This window comes from Amphiprion ocellaris, chromosome 24 (genome assembly GCF_022539595.1).
Source record: "Amphiprion ocellaris isolate individual 3 ecotype Okinawa chromosome 24, ASM2253959v1, whole genome shotgun sequence".
Lineage (NCBI taxonomy): Eukaryota > Metazoa > Chordata > Actinopteri > Pomacentridae > Amphiprion > Amphiprion ocellaris.
The window spans coordinates 12997066-13016452 of NC_072789.1; the positions used below are offsets into that span (position 1 = coordinate 12997066).

A 19387-nucleotide genomic window follows, 5' to 3' on the forward strand; every position below is an offset into this window, starting at 1 on the left:
TCCGACTTTATCTTTGACAGATTCCATCCTTCTTAGTATGGAAGATACCGAATTTCTGGAGAGATAATTTGCCTTCTTCAGTGACTATTTTTCTCAGCTGCTCTTTGCTGGAGGGGTTGTGTTGCTCTATTTTTCTCTTTAAAATACCAAAAATAAAAGATGTTCTATTGGATTCAAGTCAGGCAACATATTTGTCCAAGTCATAGTTTTCACTTCTTTTTTTTCTTCTGTGGAAAATCTTGGGTGATTTTTGCAGTGAGTTGTGGATCATTATCATGCTGGTTGTAGTCTTTGATGCACTTAATGCCCTTCCACATGTTCTAGGAGCATGTGGAAGGCCATTAAGTGCATCACAGACTACTACACAGACAACACAGACTACCACACCCAAGGGACCCCTCTCCGCCTGACACTCAACAAGCTGTAAGTCCACTTTGAGGACCCCAACGCCCCCCGAGCACCAGATGAAGCACCCGTCAGCGTGACTTCAGCCGAAGTGAGGAGGACCCTACAGAGTATCAAGCCCCGCAAAGCTGCAGACCCAGATAACATCTCAGGGCAGGGGATACTGAGGGATTGTGCTCACCAGCTGTCTTAGGTGTTAACAGACATCTGTAACACCTCTGCCTCAAGGCCACTACTGTCATCGCCATGCCCGAGCTCCACAATGATATTCCTGAATGACTATCAGCCGGTAGCCCTTACCCCAATAGTCATGAAGTCCTTTGAGAGGCTGGTCATCTCTTTCTAAAGTCACATGAGTAAATGCCGGTGTGGTTCGAATGAGAGAGCGCCATCGTCTACGGTCAGCAGCAGCTCTAGTCTAGTAGCCTTCGTAATTCCAGTTCCTGTGATCTCTTTGATGTCAAGCCAACTCGCTGCAGGTCAACCTCTCTTTCCATCAACCATCCCTTGAATGATTGTTTTCTCAAGGCAGTGATGTCTGATAGCATGACCAAAGTAGCTGAGTTTCCTTGCGATGATGTTAGCCTGCAGTGTTTTTTTTGACCAACTCCTAGCTCCTTGAATACAGATGCATTTGTTCTCTTGTCTGACCATGGTATCCTCAGGATCCTGTGGTAACACCACATTTCAACAGAATCCAATCTCTTCTTATCTGCTGACTTCAGATTCCAGGATCCGTGCCTCACTGTCAGGATTATGCATTCACTGTGGTAGTCCTGATCAGGTTCACACCAAACATGCTGGACATTTGAACCCACCACATCATGCAGCATCATGACATCATGACAGTTCTTTTCTACATAAAGCCGTGATGCAGACATGCAGAGATACACAGTCCATAGGTCCAAACCTGAGAAAGTTCTGGTGTTCACAGGCTATTTTATAATCATGCATTCTGGCTGATGAGAAATCATTGGTGTGCTCTTGTTGGATTGAGTTTCTACAAAAAAATATTTTGACTTGAAGTGATATTGCACAGGGATGTATTCATTTCTATTATATACTGTAACACTGTTCTTGTTTAGAAACACCTTCAGCTCCTCAGATCCTTGACCAAAAATCTTTGGTTGGAACCTGAATCTGATCAAGAGCCACTGTTATAAGATCAGAAAATCATTAATAATTTTCTCCACCTCAGCTTGAGGGTAAAAGGGCCCATGTTTGGGAAAACTATGCAGCTGGACAGAATCCACACGCTGATTACAACTGAGACAGTACATCAAAATGACAGGTACATTTGAGGCAAACTGTTTTTTAAAAAAAAAATAATTGTGTTCTCCACGTTTGTGCCTGAACTAAATTGGATACATGTGCCGAGATAATGAAGTCATTTTGTTTGCACAACACATTTAAATACAATGGAACGTTGGCCAAAGAGCTGCACAACATCACAAAAATAAAACCATTAAAACTAATTACAAACAAATGAGTCAATTAAAAAACAGAAAGTAATAAAACCATTGCAACAAAAGTGGTTCAAATCATTGCATGACAAACTGCAAGAAAACTCATTAGTGCTGCCATCTGCGTTGGGCTTCACTGTGTTTTGACAATATCTGTGACAATTTGTATTTTATTCAGCCATAAAATTCATTTGAAATCAATCCAGACTGCAGTCTTGTCAGGTAAATGTTGGCTGCAGCTGCTAAAAGCGGCCAGCAGGGGGGCTGGTTGTCTGTTTGTGTCTCAGTGCTGCAGCAAAGAGCGAAGAACAAACCACGCGTAATCTGCGCATGCGCGTTCTGGATCGTTGCAGGCGTCTACCGTCTGTTACTTTCGGAGGTGGTGAGAAAAATCTGTTTTTATATCCGCGTTCAGGCAAACATGTGCGTGAATTGAAGCACTGGTGCAGCTAAAAACATCAGAAATAAGGAATTTACAGTGAGAAGGTTTTAAAAGCAGAAGAATTATGATTTATAATGAATTTTGTCATTGATCAGTAGGTTTGTTGTGGTTGGAAATGACTAAAACAAGTGACAAGACAGCAAGACTGTATTACGGATAGATATGGTGAATTTCAAATATTTCTTGGGTTATTCACGTCCAGAAATATTCAGTAATCGGTGGCAAAGCCTTTATTTGCCCCCACAGCAATCAAGCTAGACGAGAGAACCCCTGCATCAGCTGTTTTCTGTTTATAGTGGATTAGTTAGTAGATTAGCGACTGTTGTGGTAGAAATTACCAAGAATATTTAAGGTAGAGAGGCTACTTGTTTTTTTTTTTTAAATTGTGATAAGTTCAATAATAGTTGAATAGTTTGGGATATTGAATTCTGAGTCAAATTGCACCCAAAATATATGAAATGGCTCAAATGTACATTTTTTTGTCAGTTGTTTCTGTCATTTGTAGGTAGAAAAAACTTATTGGTCAAATAGAAATTCATGATAAATCAATGTTTGATGAACAACTTTGGGCTCTAAATGTACACTACCTTTTAAAAGTTTTCAGTCACAGACAAATTCATGTTTTCCATGAAAACTCACACTTTTATTTAAGTGCTAACATAATTGCACAAGGGTTTTCTAATCATCAGTGCACCTTTCAACACTATTAGCTAACACAATGTAGCATTAAAACACAGGAGTGATAGTTGCTGGAAATGTTCCTCTGTACCCCTATGGAGATAATCCATTAAAAATCAGTTGTTTCCAATTAGAATAGTCATTTACCACATTAACAATGTCTAGACTGTATTAACCAGCAATTTCTGATTAATTTAGTGTTATGTTCATTGAAAATAACTGCTTTCGAAAATAAGGACATTTCTAACTGATCCTTTTGAACAGTAGTTCAAATGGTATGTCCTGGGCAAGAACCGATAATGATCCTTCCCTAAGTTCTCCTACAGAAACCTTGTTACGACTTTTACTTCTTGTAGATATTTGGCCATTTAAGTCTTGATACACTATATATATTGAAGTTTTAATCTGATCTGTCCTACCAGATGAGGCTCCCACATGGAGGCTGGGTGTGATCAGGTCCAGGGCGGTCATGAGGAGGAACCAGGAGCTGAGGATGAAGCCATGCTGTGGTCCATCCAGGAGGCTCTGGAGAGGCAGACGCTGCAAATCGGAGCATCGGCCTGCGGGGCTACAGCGGTGGTGGACGTCCTGAAAGCCCTCGGCGTGGACGTTTCCCCGGAGGAGACCGACCGCTGCGTCCAGACTCGCCTGAGGAGGAACGAGTCGCCGCTGCCCGACTACCTGCTGTCCAGGAGCGAAGCCGGTAAATGACTTGAATTGTAAACCTGCAGCTTGATCCCTGATCTGACAGTTAACAGTATAAATATAGAGAGAAAATGTGGAGGGAGAGATGCAGCATCATGATGTCGGGATGTTTCTCAGCAACAGGTCCTGGAAGACTTGTAAAGGAATCAGAAAAGCCTTTAAAGCCAAGTGAGTTTGCACACACAAGGAATTTGACATGGTGTATAGAGTTGCAGTACTCAGCAACAAGAACAGACAGTAAAAGAATGAATATACAAATCTAAATCTGGGAAAGTCTAAATAAATAAATAAATTGCACATTGTTATTAAGGTATTGCATTATAAAGGTGTTGCACATGAGGTCGAATATTGTATATGTATTGAATATTGCATTGGTATTGAAACAGGAGTCTTTCTGAGAATTTTTCCTGCCCTTTTCCTCATCCTAGAAGAGTACAGGTCCTGGTGGGAGGGCAGGGGGCACCAATGATTCTCTTAGCAGTCACGATTGTCCGTTGCATTCTCCTCACGTCTGATTTGGTCGCAGAACCGAACCAGACAGTTACAGTAGTTAAAGATAGAGCGTAAAGTGAATATTACCTACATAAACTCAATACTGACATTATTAGAATCTAGTTCACTTTGACATGAAAGAGTCTTTTTATAGGGAAAATGTTCTGTCAAACAAGCCAGTTTATATTGACCATGATTTACTGTTGGAAAGCAATAAAAAAAAAAGAAAAAGGAAAATTTCTCCGAGGGTTGAATACTTTTTGTAGACACTGTATAGGACATCTTGACAGTGCATGACCGCTCACCTCCTGGTTAATCTAAAAATGAGTGAGGAGGAGTGTTAGTGGAGCTGACATGGGCCATGGACTGTCCTAATTAAATATAATTTCAGTTGAGTTGTATCAAAATTCGCCTCCAGGACGCCAAAACTGGTTTTGTACCAGGCTGTAAGAATATTTATAGCTGCTCCGAAGTTACGCATTCAATTTGTGTCAATGCAGGCTACTTAAAAAGCCACTACGCTGGCAGATATTCCACTCTAAACAGTTGGCATGAGCTCTAAAGTCCTTCTCTGGCAAACTGTTCTGGGACATTTCAGCTGATGAAATATTAATACATAAAGCACGGCTTCATATAGATGCATATCTTCGTTTCGCTCCACAGACACTAATATTTCAGGTGTCACAGATGCTAGCTGAGGCTTTAACGTCCTCGCTGAATGAAGCTCCGCAGCTTCTTGAACCCATAAGAGCTGTTTTCTGTCAGCGTGACAGCTGGCTGCACCGCCAACCAGGCAAACTCAAAAGTACCCTCTCGAATTAGACAAAGAGTTTTATGTCTCTCAGTGGAGAGACTGTAATTGACTTTTTCAGCTCTGTTACCCAGTTTTTACACTGACATTTCAGGCATTTAGCCCAAGCTGTCATGGCACGCATGAGGTTCTGAGTGGAACAGAAACATGCATTGATTTAAATGTTAGAAGTCAAATAGAATAAATGTCAGACTGTGTTTTTCGACACTGGAGGTGCGACTCATGCTCAGCTCATCCAGGGAGCAGAGGAAGCCAGTAAAGGGAAGGTCGTGGGTCGCTTCTTCCACCTTCACCCTCGCCGGCGGGTCCGACTGGTCGCCTGGCTCGCGGGCTGGATCCGAAAAGGCGCCGTCCCCGTGGCGACCATGAACATGCAGCTGGCTGTTCCCGACGGCGAGGAGGTTCCCGACGCCTGGCACCATCAGCTCATATTCGGAGTCGCGCCTAATGCTGTTTTTATGACCAACCCTTTAGATGTAGGTGAGTAAAAACCAGAGAACAGCTGCCCTTTGTGCTGTTCAGGAGAATCACAAGTGATTTTGTGTTGCAGTAAGCGAGGCGGAGGTGCACCAGCGACTCTGCAGTGAATCTGTGCTGCTGATTCGTCGAGAAGACGTGATGCAGCGATTAACACCTGACTGCTGTCTGACCGACCTCTCCGAGAGTCAGTCGGACCCTCGGTGGAAAGCTCTGGATGTTGAAGGTGAGTGGTCAGTATTTGCAAGTTGATTGTCTATTGAGTGTACCGTCTCAGGTTCAGCCTGAGACGCTGCCAAGCTTTCTTCACCAGGGTGTTGATGTGACAGGACCATGTCAGGTTCTGCATGATGTTAACTCTCATGTACTTGAAGCTCTCCACTCTTTCTACCTCTGTCCTGCTGATCCAGAGTGGGTGCTATGCCCTCTGCTGCTTCTTGTTCTAGTCCACAATCAGCTCTTTGGTCTTGCTGACATTCAGGAGGAGGCTGAGGTGATCTCCATGACATAGTCCGCCTCCTTGTTGTTGGAGGTCAGGCCCACCAGTGCTGTGTCAAAAAGTGGGTTGATGGGGTATTTTTTAAAAGAAATAATCTCCTTCTAAGTTTGTGATAAAAGAAAGTTTCAAGAAAATCGGAGGTGTTGAGCAGAAGGCCCTGATGATTTGAAATGGAATAAGCCAGTTTGTTTCCTTTACATTTTGTACTTGACTGTAGTTGAAGTTTATATTGTTCTTCTTGTTATCTTCAGGTCAAGTGAGGCAGATGACTCAAGAAGAACAGGAATCGGATCGACCCAAGTTGACGCACATTACAATCCCTGCAGCGTACAGTTCAGGCGTCACGCTCTTCGCCTTACGACAGTCAGAGTTGGGACAAGAACTCCTCGGTGCTCCTGATCTTCCTTTGTTGTGAAGCACTGCCACACATGGAACTGAGACTTGAAGCTAGAAGACTTATGATAAAAGAAATGAAACTTCACTGGAATCAGCAGATATTAATCCAAGCTCACACTGAAGAGCAGTGAAGCAGGATGAAAACACATCAACCGCAACACAGTGGAACAATACAGACAGTGGCTGCCTAATGATCTGTCACGACTTTGAGAAGCTGTTCATTTTTATGTACCAGCACTGATATAGAATCATATTTTAAGCCATAAATGAATTTGTCGATGACTTTTGTGTTTGTATCTTTGTGTTTTTTCCACCCTCATCAAGTCAGAAAAATTTCAGAGGCGCAAAGTTAGATTTCAAAATGAAGTCAGTCCTTGTTAATGCAGCGTCTAAGCTGCAGAAGAACCTTCTTCGAACTTTTGCAAGGAGTTAAAAAAGCCGATCCGATCTGTCCCTCTTTGGCCACTTTAAACTGCCTTCCCGTGTACTTTAGGATTATCTCTCGGAGAGTATTGATTTCTATCAAAAGTAATAAATGGCAGAGCTCCAGCTGATATATCAGAGCTCTTATGAAGTTACAGTATACATTAGAAGTAAGTATACCTCAGTGCAGTAAATGTGAAGCGATTCAAAACTGTATCACCATTTTGATTTGCTTTATTGCTAAACTGAACACTAGAGTGTCCCTTCTGAACAATCAAAAATAAATCCTTTGGAAAGACTATTTAAAATAGATGAAACTTAGTACAACAAAACTGAGTATATTTGTGTTTTTCAATTACGCTAATTGCTGGAAAATGGTTGTGAAACAGTCTGTGAACACTGGACTCAACTGTGTCTCTCTGCATGTCTCCATCATGGCTTCACATGGCAAATCAATTGCAAGAGGAATTTAAAAATCAGAATTTGAGACCTGCATCCTCTTGAAACGACTCTTCAGATTGTGCTACTTTTAGAATTGAGTGTGGACAGCAAGAATCCTGGTGAAGATTGGGAGCATGTTCTTTGTTAGATGAGACCAAGGTAGATTTGGCTGGGATGGTTTCGTGTTTGACGTGAAACTGGTCAGGTCCACCACAGTGAATGCATAGTCCTGACAGTAAAGCACAGAGGTGGAGTTGGATAATATGTGGCCGCATGAGTGCAAGTGGTTTTGTACATCGAGTTTTAAGCTGGTGAGTCTGCAGAAGCTTTGAAGATGAGGAATATTCCAGCATGAGAACCATTCAAAGCACAGAACAGTTTCTAAAGAAGAAAAAGTCTGAACTATAATCTGGGAAAGTATGTCACCTGACTTGGATCTAATAGAGCATTTCTTTTTTTTTTTTTTTTTTTTGCGTTTTAAAGAGAAAGATAAAGAAACACGAAAGATATTTTATTGTCAACATGAAAGAGTTTTCTTCCCAGGCAGCTAGCTTAAAGACACAGACTGGTGGCTAATTAACTACAATTCCCATGATGCACTTGAAAGTTACACTAAAAGGAAGTTGAAGAATCCCTAAAAAAGCTTTCCCAAATTAATTTGTGCCTCAGATAAAGGTAAGAAACAGACACATCGACGAATTACCATCTTTGTAAATGCTATGTCGCACTTTTAGCTAACTTTGTGTAGCGTTTGTCGACATTCAGCTTCTCTGTGTGCATCATTGTGTTACAGTGTCAAGAAAAAGTATGCGAACCTTCTGGAATTTCATGGTTTTCTGCATAAATTTGTCAAGGGTATTGACAAATATAATGTGCGGAAAATAATAGAAAAAAAAATTCATGTCATGCTAGCTGTTCCCTCCTCTATGGTTTGATGTGTTAATGTCACCACAAGAGCTATATGATTTTTTTTTTGAGTGGAAAAGTAGAATTAATGCATCTCACTCGTGTTTTACTTGCCTGCACACACAAATCAGTCTAGTTTATCGGGGAAAATGCATGTTAATGTCTTTAAATTGAGCAAGAAATGCATGTTCTAAATGCTTTGAGCATCTTTAAATGCTTTCAGTGACATCTTTAAATCACAGCGAAGTAAATAAAAAGCTTTAGCTACATTCTCCAGAAAGGCAGTGGAGTTTATTGATAAGAGGAAAATGCAAAAAGCTCAATAATGCCACTTTAAAGTCAGTTGAAAGATGTACAGCTGCAATGATTAATCAATTAGGTTTAGTGAGTTAAATATTCAGTTGCTGGTTTGAGTCATTTGTTTTAGAAAAAAAGTCACAGTTTTGTTATTTCAGTTTCTTAAATGTGCATATATTAACAAACGTGCACTAAACAGTGCAACACTTTGTCCTGCATCTCATCCAAGTTAATGTTCGAGGCAGCTTTTAGACAGTTGCACAACCCTGCTAGTAATAGGTTTCAGGTCTGTGCGGATTGGGATGGTTTGAACTCTGACCCAGGTTTGTTTGACTTGTACTGCAAAGAAAACTCTTTTTAGCCTCTTTTATATCAGCATCCTGCAGACCGAACACTTCTATTAGCTTCAGCTGCTTTGTACAAACTACTTTCTGAAATAGTGCTGTAAATCCAGAACAAAATAAGCCTCAAATCATTCAGGATTTTCTATCAGTGATGTGATTATATTGATCCAAATGTGTCATGAGGGGCATTGTTTTCCAAAATCCACGTAAATACAGTTAGCTGTTAACTCACCACCACTTAAGATAGTAGCAAAAATCATCAGAAAAACAGCAAAGGTCTTAACAGGATTCTTTGCAGCTCTAAAATGTGCATATTTTTGATGTTACACATGCAAACAGTGAATTAAACTGCAAAAGAAACAAGCATGATCTCCTCGTATGCAGACAGGGAGGCTGAAGCTGTGCAGTTTACTGTATGTCAGCCCCGGTAATGGTTTTGTTTTTCAATGCAAATGAGCTGCTGGTGACGATGGCATGTAATTGTTGACTCGTGTTTTTGTTCTAGTTGATTGGATCCTTGTTAGATAATATAAGACCCCAGGCCTGAGAAAAGGTCAGCGCTTCCTCCCAGCTCAGTTATAGGTCAGTCCTTGCATGCAATTAAGCTCCACAGACGATAAAAGGCGAGCTGGAAGCGCTGGCTGCTGTGTGTGGCTGGTTTCAGGTATTTTTTCCTCGTTCAGGTGTCATGGCAGAGCGGGTGCTGGTGGTCCCACATAACTCCAACAGACACACTTCAGTAGAGTCAGAGTTTAACACTGTTGTCCTGCTCACTTTTTGTAGAAACTTTTGTTTTCAGAGCCATTAAACACACAGAACTGAAATCTTCACTGAAGTTTGGTTTCTCAGATGGTTTCATGAGTTAATGATCGAAGATGTAATAACTGCTTCTCCTATGAGAGCACCCTGAAAGACACAGATCCAACATAAACAGCCAGAACCTTTGCAGGCAAAAAGAGAAAGTTCTTTGTACTCGCTGAAAGTCATTTTTGGGCAGAACGGCAGCTGCCATATTCTGACAGCCTTCATCCATATGGATCCCAAACCCATTCCCAAACAACAGTCTGCACTGCCAATGTTAAATGGTCCACAAAAGAAACATTTCATGCTCTGTAACAGCATTGCAGCATCTGCTCCAGATGTGTTTGTCTGTGAAAAGATGTTTGTTCTTCCTGCAAATATTTGAGTTTATTTCTTTATTTTGGGTTCATCAGGGCCGACTTCCCAGCTCTGGTGGTGAAGGCCAGCGGTCTGGCAGCGGGGAAGGGAGTCATTGTGGCCCGAGATCAAGACGAGGCCTGTCGGGCTGTGATGGACATTATGAAGGTACGAGGTTATTAAACATTTCTCTGGTTAATCATTAATCTTGGGCTGAACACTGGCAAGGAATGGGGTAAAGGTCCAACAGTACTTGGCCAAAATTTTATTGAAAATAGATAAATGACTGGCATCCTTCATGAATATTCAGCTATTTCTGCCCACTGAGAAAGGGTTCATAGTGATGAACTCGCAGGGCCTTGTTATCGACTCTGCACTTCCCCTCAGCTTTATGGAGCATTTTAGCACCTTTCACTTCATTGTTGTGGTTTTAGCAGCTGCACTGTTTGGCTGCACTCTCTCCAACACTGGAGATGTTTTCAGAAGCAGTGTTGAGCAGTAAACTGGATGGAACTAGTGATTTTGATACTGAAATGATACCACAGCAAAAACCTAAAACATCCAGAATAGTAATGGAATAATACATGACAGAAGATCTTTAATTTATTTATTTATTGACTGAACATGTTCACTTTAACCTTTTACACTTTGAGGAACTGCAGCTTTGGCTTCAGTTTTCAGTCACAGAAGTTGCCGCTTGTTCACACATTCCATTTTATTCCATAAATGAATTCTATGTTTTTGGCAGTTATTAATTTTTCTAATCTTTAGTCTGCCTTGCTCATGTAAACCTCTGTCTCCTCTCTGGATCTTCCCAGAAGAAACAGTCGCTGCAGAGGCATTTAAACGCTGTTCTTCTCTCACTCACACAGTCTGACTTTAAAGCTCCTCTGCTGCCTCAGGCGCTGAGTCACCTGGTTATTCTGCAGAATAATATCTGGTTGTGATATATTCATCTCTTGAAGGATGTTTCGGAGGTAATTACATTCTTCAGTGTCAACAGTTTGCGGTGTTTGTGCGTTGCAGGACCGAGCGTTTGGATCTGCAGGGGAGGAGGTGGTGGTGGAGGAGCTTCTGGAGGGAGAGGAGGTGTCTGTGAGTGGAACTTTTTCACTGAAGTGCTCCAGGATCACTTTCAAGCGTGATTTTTTCATCCAAACGGATTATTTATTCTGGTTTTGTAGTGCCTGTGCTTCAGTGACGGCCACTCGGTGGCGCCGATGCCTCCAGCACAGGATCACAAGCGGCTCCAGGATGGTGATCAGGGGCCAAACACCGGCGGTATGGGAGCCTACTGCCCCACCCCACAGGTACCAGAGTCAAGGGAAAAGGTTTTTAGTGCTCAGTAATGAACACAAAGTGATGCTTGTGTTGGTCTTTAATGCTGTTCAGGTGAGTCAGGAGCTGCTGCAGCAGATCAGAGAGTCGGTTCTTCAGAAGACTGTGGACGGGATGAGGGAGGAGGGAACTCCTTATGTGGGCAAGTGTTGCCTTTCTTTTCTTTTGAGTCTTTCAGAATCTGTAATTAAGGTGCTCAATTCCACATCTTTCTGTTGTTGTTGTTCAGGTGTGCTGTATGCAGGGCTGATGCTGACCAATCAGGGACCAAAGGTTCTGGAGTTCAACTGTCGCTTTGGAGATCCAGAGTGTCAGGTGAGTTTCACTTCCTGTCTGCTGCCTCTGAATCTCCTCCATGTCACATTAAACGCTGCTCCTCACTGCTGCTGCTTCCCAGGTGCTGGTGCTGCTGCCGCTGCTGCAGAGCGACCTGTACGAGGCCATCCTGAACACCATGAGTGGTAAACTGGCCTCCAGCGCCCCCGTGTGGCACCAGGACAGCTCTGCAGTTACTGTGGTGATGGCCAGCGCCGGTTACCCCGGTTCCTACCAGAAAGGAGTCCAGATCACAGGTACAGTCATTCTTTACTGTCAGAAACAATGAAAACAGAAATAATCATCAGACTGTCAACTCATCTGTGATGTGCAGCTCTGTCATGATAAAGAACCAGATCTAACCTTCAAACCATGATACTGTGCTGAAGTCACTTTATTTTGTATGTCTTCTTTAGGAATTGGACAAATATAAACCTTTTACACTCTTCAAAAAATTTTAAATTCAATGTTCTTGAGGATGTGTTTCATTTTCAAACTTAAAGTATTCTGTTATCAACATACATCCTGGTCAGAAGCTGCAGATACAACATTTATAAGTGGGTTTTCCTTTTCCACTTTGTGAAACAGAAAATAATTAACACATGTTTTAAAAGTAACACTCAGGAATCTGAGGTGGATTTTAATAAAATGGTCTTTAAACGTATTTTCTCTTGGTGATGAATTGCAGTTGCCTTAACAAAATAAACAACATCTTTCTGTTTCCTCACCAGTCTCCTCATCTCTGTGGTAAAAGATGTAACAAATATTTGTTAACTGCATTTGTAATATTCATATTTTTATTCATAAGAATAACAACATATAAAAGCTCTCTTAATGTTGTATCTGTCATTTCTGACCCCTTTTATTTCAGATTATTGACAGTATAGAACTCTTATCTGCTGGTGATAACTCAGTTTTGTGGTTAGAACTCTGAACCTTTAGCTGTTTTTGGAGATTTTTTTTTAGTAACTGTTCATTTTTACTCAGTGTTTCCACTGCAATATAAAACTCTGTACCTCTATGAAAACAGAATCATTAGTAGAAGTAGAGACACCATAAAGAAAAAGCTGGCTTTGTTTAGTTCTTTATTTATTTTACAAAAATTGAGAAAATGTTGTTTCAGTGCCCATCAGTGTTACTGATACTGTATAAAATGGTGACTTGATGATTATGAAGGTGATTCTTTTTAATTAGTTGTCTCTTATCTGCTCTGTATAAACACTGCCTGCAGTTCAGCTGAAAAATCCCCGGAATAAATTTTAAATTTTTGGCAAATTTTTAAATGGGACATAAATTGTAGTTGGGTTTTAGAAAAATAAGAAGCACCAACAAGTAAAAATGTGGAACAATCGGCTATTTAGTAAATGGAACTGTGTAAAAAGCTTTATATTTAATAGTTTATGAAGGAGGAAATGATGAAGGCAGAAGAGAAGAAATAAGAAGTTTATTCCAACATCAATGGAAGGGCAAAGCAAAGATGATCAAAAGGTTTTGAGTGAAAATGTTTTTTTGATGAGTGATTTTGATGAAATACCATGAATTTTTGGTTCAGCTTTTGGTCGGGTTTAGGTACGTTTTCCAACAGAAAGGCACATCACAGTTGAGTTGTTCAAGGGTAGTGGGAAAGGTGAAAGTTCTCTCTTTTTACATTTGTGGTTCGGTTAAATACTGTGATTTGGACGATTTTTACAAACACAACATGTCTTTCAAATCCCATTATAACCCGTGTAATATATAACTGTTTTGAGCTTATTTCTTGCCTCCAGCGCTTTCAGAAATACTTTTTGCTGAACTGTTTTCGTGATCAGAAAGTTTGCAACCGAGCCGCCATGTTGGTCCAACGCATCTGTCACGTCACCACCTAGTGGCCCACTAGTGACCCGCCCATCAAGCGGGCTATTTTCAGTTGATGGATACTTACCATTATTGTTAGCAGTAAATATATATTTCTACTTTTAATGAGGACAAAATAGTTTATGAAATGCTGACGCCAGAGGGAGATATGTTTGACCAACGGACAACAGGCAGGTCAGTGTTGCAATTGTGGGACTGTACCAGTTGGTGGCGGTAATGCACCAAGAGGTTGTTTGCTAACCGCTATTAAAACTCAAAAGAAGTCTAATCGCCGTAGAGTTCATGGCTGCCGGGCAAAGTTAAACGTTAGTTGTATGCGATGAACTCAGGACATTTCAGCAATCGTGGGAGGAAGAATTTGCGTTTGTGGAGGTAAATAACAAGCCAGTGTACCTTCTTTGCCAGAAACAGTCCATTTCAGAAAGTGCTAATCTCCAGCGTCGCCATGCACAATTGCTGTGAATAATGCACAGCAATGGATCATTCCAGAATGGTAGGACATTTGGGCTTCAACATTTTTGAAAAATAAACCTTCTCTTTTTCTATTTTCTGCTACATATTCATCAAAAAATATGTAATAAACTATCAAAAGCTTGACTGACTCAGCTTACACATCACTGGTGCCATTTTATTCCATGTTTTATTTGTTTGCTAACCCCCCAGTAACAGGGTTGCTAATCCATGCTAATGTTAGCTTTTTCTCAGGAGCAGAAGCTAGGTAGATATTTAGCTAGCTGTTACTGCTGACCAAGAGGACAAACCTACTGATGGAAAAAAGTAAAAAGAATTTAAATTCCAGCATATCATGTGATTCACTGTTTTGTTCTTCTACCAGCTAAGAAAGGTTCTGCTTACAGGGTGGTTGTGGGACACACATTCCATGCATAATACTTATTTAAAATATGTGATGTTCATTTAAAAAAATGTTCCCACAATTGCAAGAGACATCAATGAAAAAATAATACCAAACAAGGGAGATTTAAATTTCATTTTGACTGTTTTATTTGAGATTCAATTTAGTTATCAGGGGTGGGATGAGAAAAATATCATTTTAGGGGGAACTCCAGACTTATTTGGTATTTTAAAAACTATTTTAAAACATTCTTTTCTCCTATTTTTTTAGATTTGGTCTCAGGACAAGTAACTTCACACAACAGCTGCATGTTTTAGTATTTTGTACATGGATTATCTGAAATTTGATGAATGGGACGCAAAATGTCCTCCAATTCTGGAATGACACATAAGTTGTTTAATTTCATTTCGTTATACCTCATGGCTCAAAAAAAAAAAAACATAGATCACCAAAACAGCTGTGTTTACAATCAGAGTCAGCTTTAATAATAAAGGGAATTTGGATTCAGCCATTGGTGTCACCCTAGGAATAAGGAAAGAGAATAATAAGATAACTATAGAAAGAAGAAAAAAATGACAGTAGGGATAAAAATAAAGACTAAAAAAGTATATCCAGATATTTACACATCTAAAAAATATATATATAAGCACAGTAGTTCAAAATGATAATTGCTACATGCGACTTAAAATTTTTTTTTGAATATTACCTTAATTATTTAAATGTCTTTTATATAATTCAGTTGTATTAAATTATTCATTTTTAGACTGTGACCCACGCAAACAGAGATATTTTTCTGTGAGCAATGTGAAGTTGAGTAGCTCTGATGTAGAGCAATGAAATTAGAGTAATAAATTTCTCTTTGGTCCTGTATGTGTCCTACTTTTTAAGAAAATAATTCTATTAATTTAACACACAAATCCACAACTACGGATTTCCTGCTGATTTGAAGCGTCTTTCCTATTAGCTGCAGACAAACGTGGACATGATCAAACCTCTGGCGAAGGCAACATCCCGCCCCGGTAACTGTATTCTCATGTCAAAAACTAAAGCCTGAGCATGAAATAATGTCTTGTAAACCTAAATCCTGATGAGATGCTTGTGTGTCAGACATAAACAGCACCTGGAGGAACCTTTAATCCTATTTTCTTGAATCCAACAGACAGTGTTTTGTTGTTCAAGCTGCTGACTGAAACTTTTTTCTCATTAGGAAACAAATTGCAGCGTTTTCAGTAACCGCGGTCGTCAATGCTGTGATTTTTATGTCTGTTTTGTTTAGATAAATTCAGCAGCTGCAATGTAAACAGAGTTAAATTAGAAAGAGTAAATGAAGCATTAAGTGAAAGCAAGAGTGAAGAGTTTTTTTGTTTTCATCAGGGTGTAGTGCAGAGCTCGGGGGCTTTGCTGGGCTGTTTGACCTGAAGGCTGCAGGATTTGGGACAGATGGAGTTGGGACCAAGCTGAAGGTGCAATTTCAGTTCATTGAATCTAAACATTTAGGTAATTAAGAGGATATGTTAGGTGATAAACAGTAATCCTCCCTCTGTTAAACATTGTGATTTTTTTCAATCAGTAATTTGTTGTCACTGTTTAAAAATTTGGGGCCAGAAAGTGTCCCAACTGCAAGAGTTTTGCTTAAAAAATGATTTCTTTCTTCATCAGATCGCCCAGGCCTGCAGGCAGCTTGACGGTCTTGGCAGGACCTGGTGGCCATGTGTGTGAACGATGTTCTCGCTCAGGCTGTCGAGCCGCTCTTCTTCCTCCGTGACTTTACCTGCGTCAGGCTGGACATCGATGTAGCCGCCTCAGTGGTCAGCGGCATCGCAAAGGCCTGTGAGAAGGCTGGATGTGCTCTGCTGGGTAACCATTACCTGAGTCATGTCATGTTTAGTATTTGCTAACACCTTTTTCCTAGATAATAAACACTTAAATGTATATGTAGCTGTAGTATCTGGCTGTGCCACCAGCTGGAGCCTTTTGCTGTTTAATTTTGTAGCAACAAGGGCAGGTGGGTAGTTCCATGTTGGCAACTAAAACCCACCTTGTTTCCACGTGTCCATAAATCTGTATAATAAGCGGACTACGCCCTCTGATGTTCAACGCAAGGGATAAACCTAAGCGCAGTTGTCTCATCAGTTTTTACTGTCCAGTTGGAGGATGTACAAAAAAATACAATACATGTATGTTCTGTAAACTAACTCCACTATTTTATGATGACACGTTTACACATTTTACTGTCAAGATAGTTAAACAACTCAATAGGTAATGAATTTTTTCCACTTCCTGGTCCAGCAGACGGCAGAGTTTTGCAAACATGACATTCCCATCAGCCTTATTTGTGTTTAGTGCTAATTATAAAATGTTAGCAAGGTGTTAGCATTCAGTTAAAGCACCACAGTGACTCAGTACAGATTCAGAGCCTGTAGACTTTTATTAGATTACATTCAACTTCCCTGACATTGAACAGAGTACAGTGAAATGCAGTTTAGCAGCAGCGTGTTTTATAAAAAGCAGGGTGTAAACATAGTCTGTTACAGTAATAACCATGTTCTTGTAGTGAGGATGCTTAAAAATAAACAACTGTACACAATTTAGTTTCAGTGGTAACAGGTCTTGGTAGCTTGTATTCATGTTTGTTGCATTGAGTTTCTACTTTATTTCCAACAGTCTTTCTGAAGTATTTGCATCCGATGGTTCATAAAAGGAAATATTCTGCTTGTCAGCTCAGACATAGTGCCGTTATAAAGAGGTGATGTAACTTTGAACCATTTGACCTTTAAGTGATGTTGGACAGATGTATTCTAACTTCTTTTGTACTGTGTAACTTGGATTAAGTCAAGAAATGGCCACCTGAACTACACAGTTCTTGAAAAACAAGAATGCATCAGGAACACGTTATAACAGGTAGATCAGGACAGGAAAAGATTATTAGAAGAATTTAACATTTGAATTTTATTTCTAAAAGCGTGATGATGCCTAGAAAGGTATTAGCCGGCCGTCTGTCCATCTTCAAGGACAGTTTATATAAATTAAATAGTCTTCAAACTCATCACAGTATGCTTTTTCAAACAAAAAGATGAGCTGTGACTGAAAAGCTGGACTGTTTTTTGAAAATAGGATGTGAAGTTTGGTAGCAAACAAAGAATATTCATTGTTTTCCATTAAACAAAACAAAAACATAGTCCCCAGTTCCAGCTTCTCTAATGTAAGGACTTTTTATTGTGAACTTAAAATCTTTGGGATGTTATCAGGATGATTTGTTACTCAGGAAAGAAAAAAATTTTTTTCATTTTACTTTTTGACATTTTACTGATAATTTTCAGTTGTTTAAACAGCAACTGAAATCATTTGACTGTAGCTCTACTTTCAGGGGAGGTTTTTCTGACTCCAACAAAGATCAACAGTCGCCTGCTCCTGCTCAGGATCCTGTGGATCTGTCAAAGCCTTCGCTCACATCACTGGTGGGGTGCTTCTGGAGAACATCCCCCAGGTGATGCCCCAGGAGCTGCCGGTGGATTTAGGTGAGATGAAAATACTTAAAGAAATCTGGAAAGGTGGCTTGGCTTTTGAAAAGTCTGTTCTTTATTTATAGCAGGACTCTTGCCTGTGTGGTGTAAATCTAAAGCCATCCTTCTTGTTGTATTAATTTTGAAATATTCATGTCCAACGCATAGATTTGATTTTGTGGTTGTTCTTTAAGCCACAGATGGTTCTCATGAATATTCCCACTCTGTTCACTCAGAGGCATCCCTGTTGTGTTTGCACGTATGCAGTGGCGTACTGACGTTTTACAGTGACGCAATGACGTGGCTCTAACTTGACTCCTTGCCAATGGAAAAGCAAACCGGTTCTTAGGAGTTGCGAGGTATGAACCAACTAAGCACCAGCGCTGAACTAGCACCTGGTTCTTCTTGGTGGAAAAGGGTAGGATTAGGGTTAGTGAGCTCTGTTACAGGACAAAATACTGACAAATCGCCAGAAAACAAACACAAACTAACACAAATAGAAACGTTCACATACTGTGTTATAGTTGACGTTTGCTGTATTTACAGGAAGTGCATGAAATCATCTTCAAAAGTCAACTGTCGTGTGTTTTAAGTTGTTTTTCCTGATGAGGCGCTTCCTGGTTTGTCACATGACCAACCAGCAACGTAAAGTCAGCTGACCACAGAGAGGAAGTTTGGACAGTAAAAAAGTTTGACATTTTTGTCATATTTTATTCTTTGTTACACCATGTTTTGTTAAACATTCATGTAAAGATATTTCTTTAAGAAAAAAGATAAATTAATGCCTATTCAGGTCTTAACTGTAAAAAAAAAACCTGATCGAAACTGTAAATAATTTCCACATCTAAAAATGTAATCACTAAATTCAGATAATTAGTAAATAATTTCTAGGTACTTGCCATTTTGTTTTGATTTTGATTGTAAAAACGAACAATAAAACTATACCATCATTTTGAATAACTGTCATAACGTCATAAAGTCTGTATTTTTAAAGAAGTAATTCTAAGTTAAAAAAAATTATAATGTAGTAAAATATTACATAAGATAATGAATTACTGCACATTATAATACCACGCTGTACATGAAAGTTAAATATTGTACATGTAATTAAAATATTTCACCCGAAATTGAAATATTACACATTTACATCAAATTGTGCAAACTGTTGCATTGTGGGTAATGTAGGCATTGGGTTTTGACAGAGAAGACAGATGTATAGGAAAACAAATATATCTCTGGTTCTGCTTTATCGATTTTGATTCTTTATTCTAAACATTTCTAAAACATCAGTACAAAAATATTACAGAAATGCAGAGTAGAAGTCAAGACCTTGTTCAACTGAAACTTAAATTCCACTTAAAATCTATATTTTTACTAGAAAGAATGCTCCTGTAGATTTAGTAAACTGCAAGTGATGAACAAAACTGCCACCAAATATAAGAAAATGGAGACTTTTCTTAGCAGTAAGTGCTGGTAATCATATACAGTAGATAAAATCACATATAATACATGAGGTCAGAGTTTTCTGAGGAAAACATGGTGGATTAATGCGTTTCTTTTTTGAGATTATTGCTGGGGACTGACATT

At 39.7% G+C, this 19387-nt stretch overlaps 1 protein-coding gene and 1 pseudogene across 4 annotated transcripts; both read left to right on the forward strand.

The window, feature by feature from the left end:
- The first annotated feature begins 2127 nt into the window (after positions 1–2127).
- On the forward strand, positions 2128–6650 carry LOC111565649 (uncharacterized). 4 transcript variants are annotated; one of them, XM_023265824.3, is made up of 6 exons: positions 2128–2250; positions 3411–3691; positions 3811–3861; positions 5210–5476; positions 5547–5699; positions 6224–6650. In XM_023265824.3, exons 2-6 carry the CDS (start codon positions 3424–3426, stop codon positions 6385–6387), a joined length of 903 nt encoding a protein of 300 aa, XP_023121592.1. In that variant the 5' UTR covers positions 2128–2250; positions 3411–3423; the 3' UTR covers positions 6388–6650. The 4 variants fall into 4 exon arrangements, with proteins under 4 accessions (XP_023121592.1, XP_035802103.1, XP_023121593.1 ...); XM_023265825.3 differs by having other exon boundaries at positions 2171–2247; XM_023265826.3 differs by having other exon boundaries at positions 2244–2291.
- A 2598-nt stretch (positions 6651–9248) lies between these two features.
- Positions 9249–18699, forward strand: LOC111565655 (trifunctional purine biosynthetic protein adenosine-3-like; annotated as a pseudogene).
- Positions 18700–19387: the final 688 nt, after the last annotated feature.

Excerpts from the sequence above, each read along its gene's own strand:
- LOC111565649 (XM_023265824.3), top strand. The coding sequence starts at position 3,424 with ATGGAGGCTGGGTGTGATCAGGTCCAGGGCGGTCATGAGGAGGAACCA. Across the intron at positions 3,692-3,810 it reads GCTGTCCAGGAGCGAAGCCG|CAACAGGTCCTGGAAGACTT; the intron begins GTAAATGACTTG and ends GATGTTTCTCAG. Across the intron at positions 5,477-5,546 it reads GACCAACCCTTTAGATGTAG|TAAGCGAGGCGGAGGTGCAC; the intron begins GTGAGTAAAAAC and ends TTTGTGTTGCAG.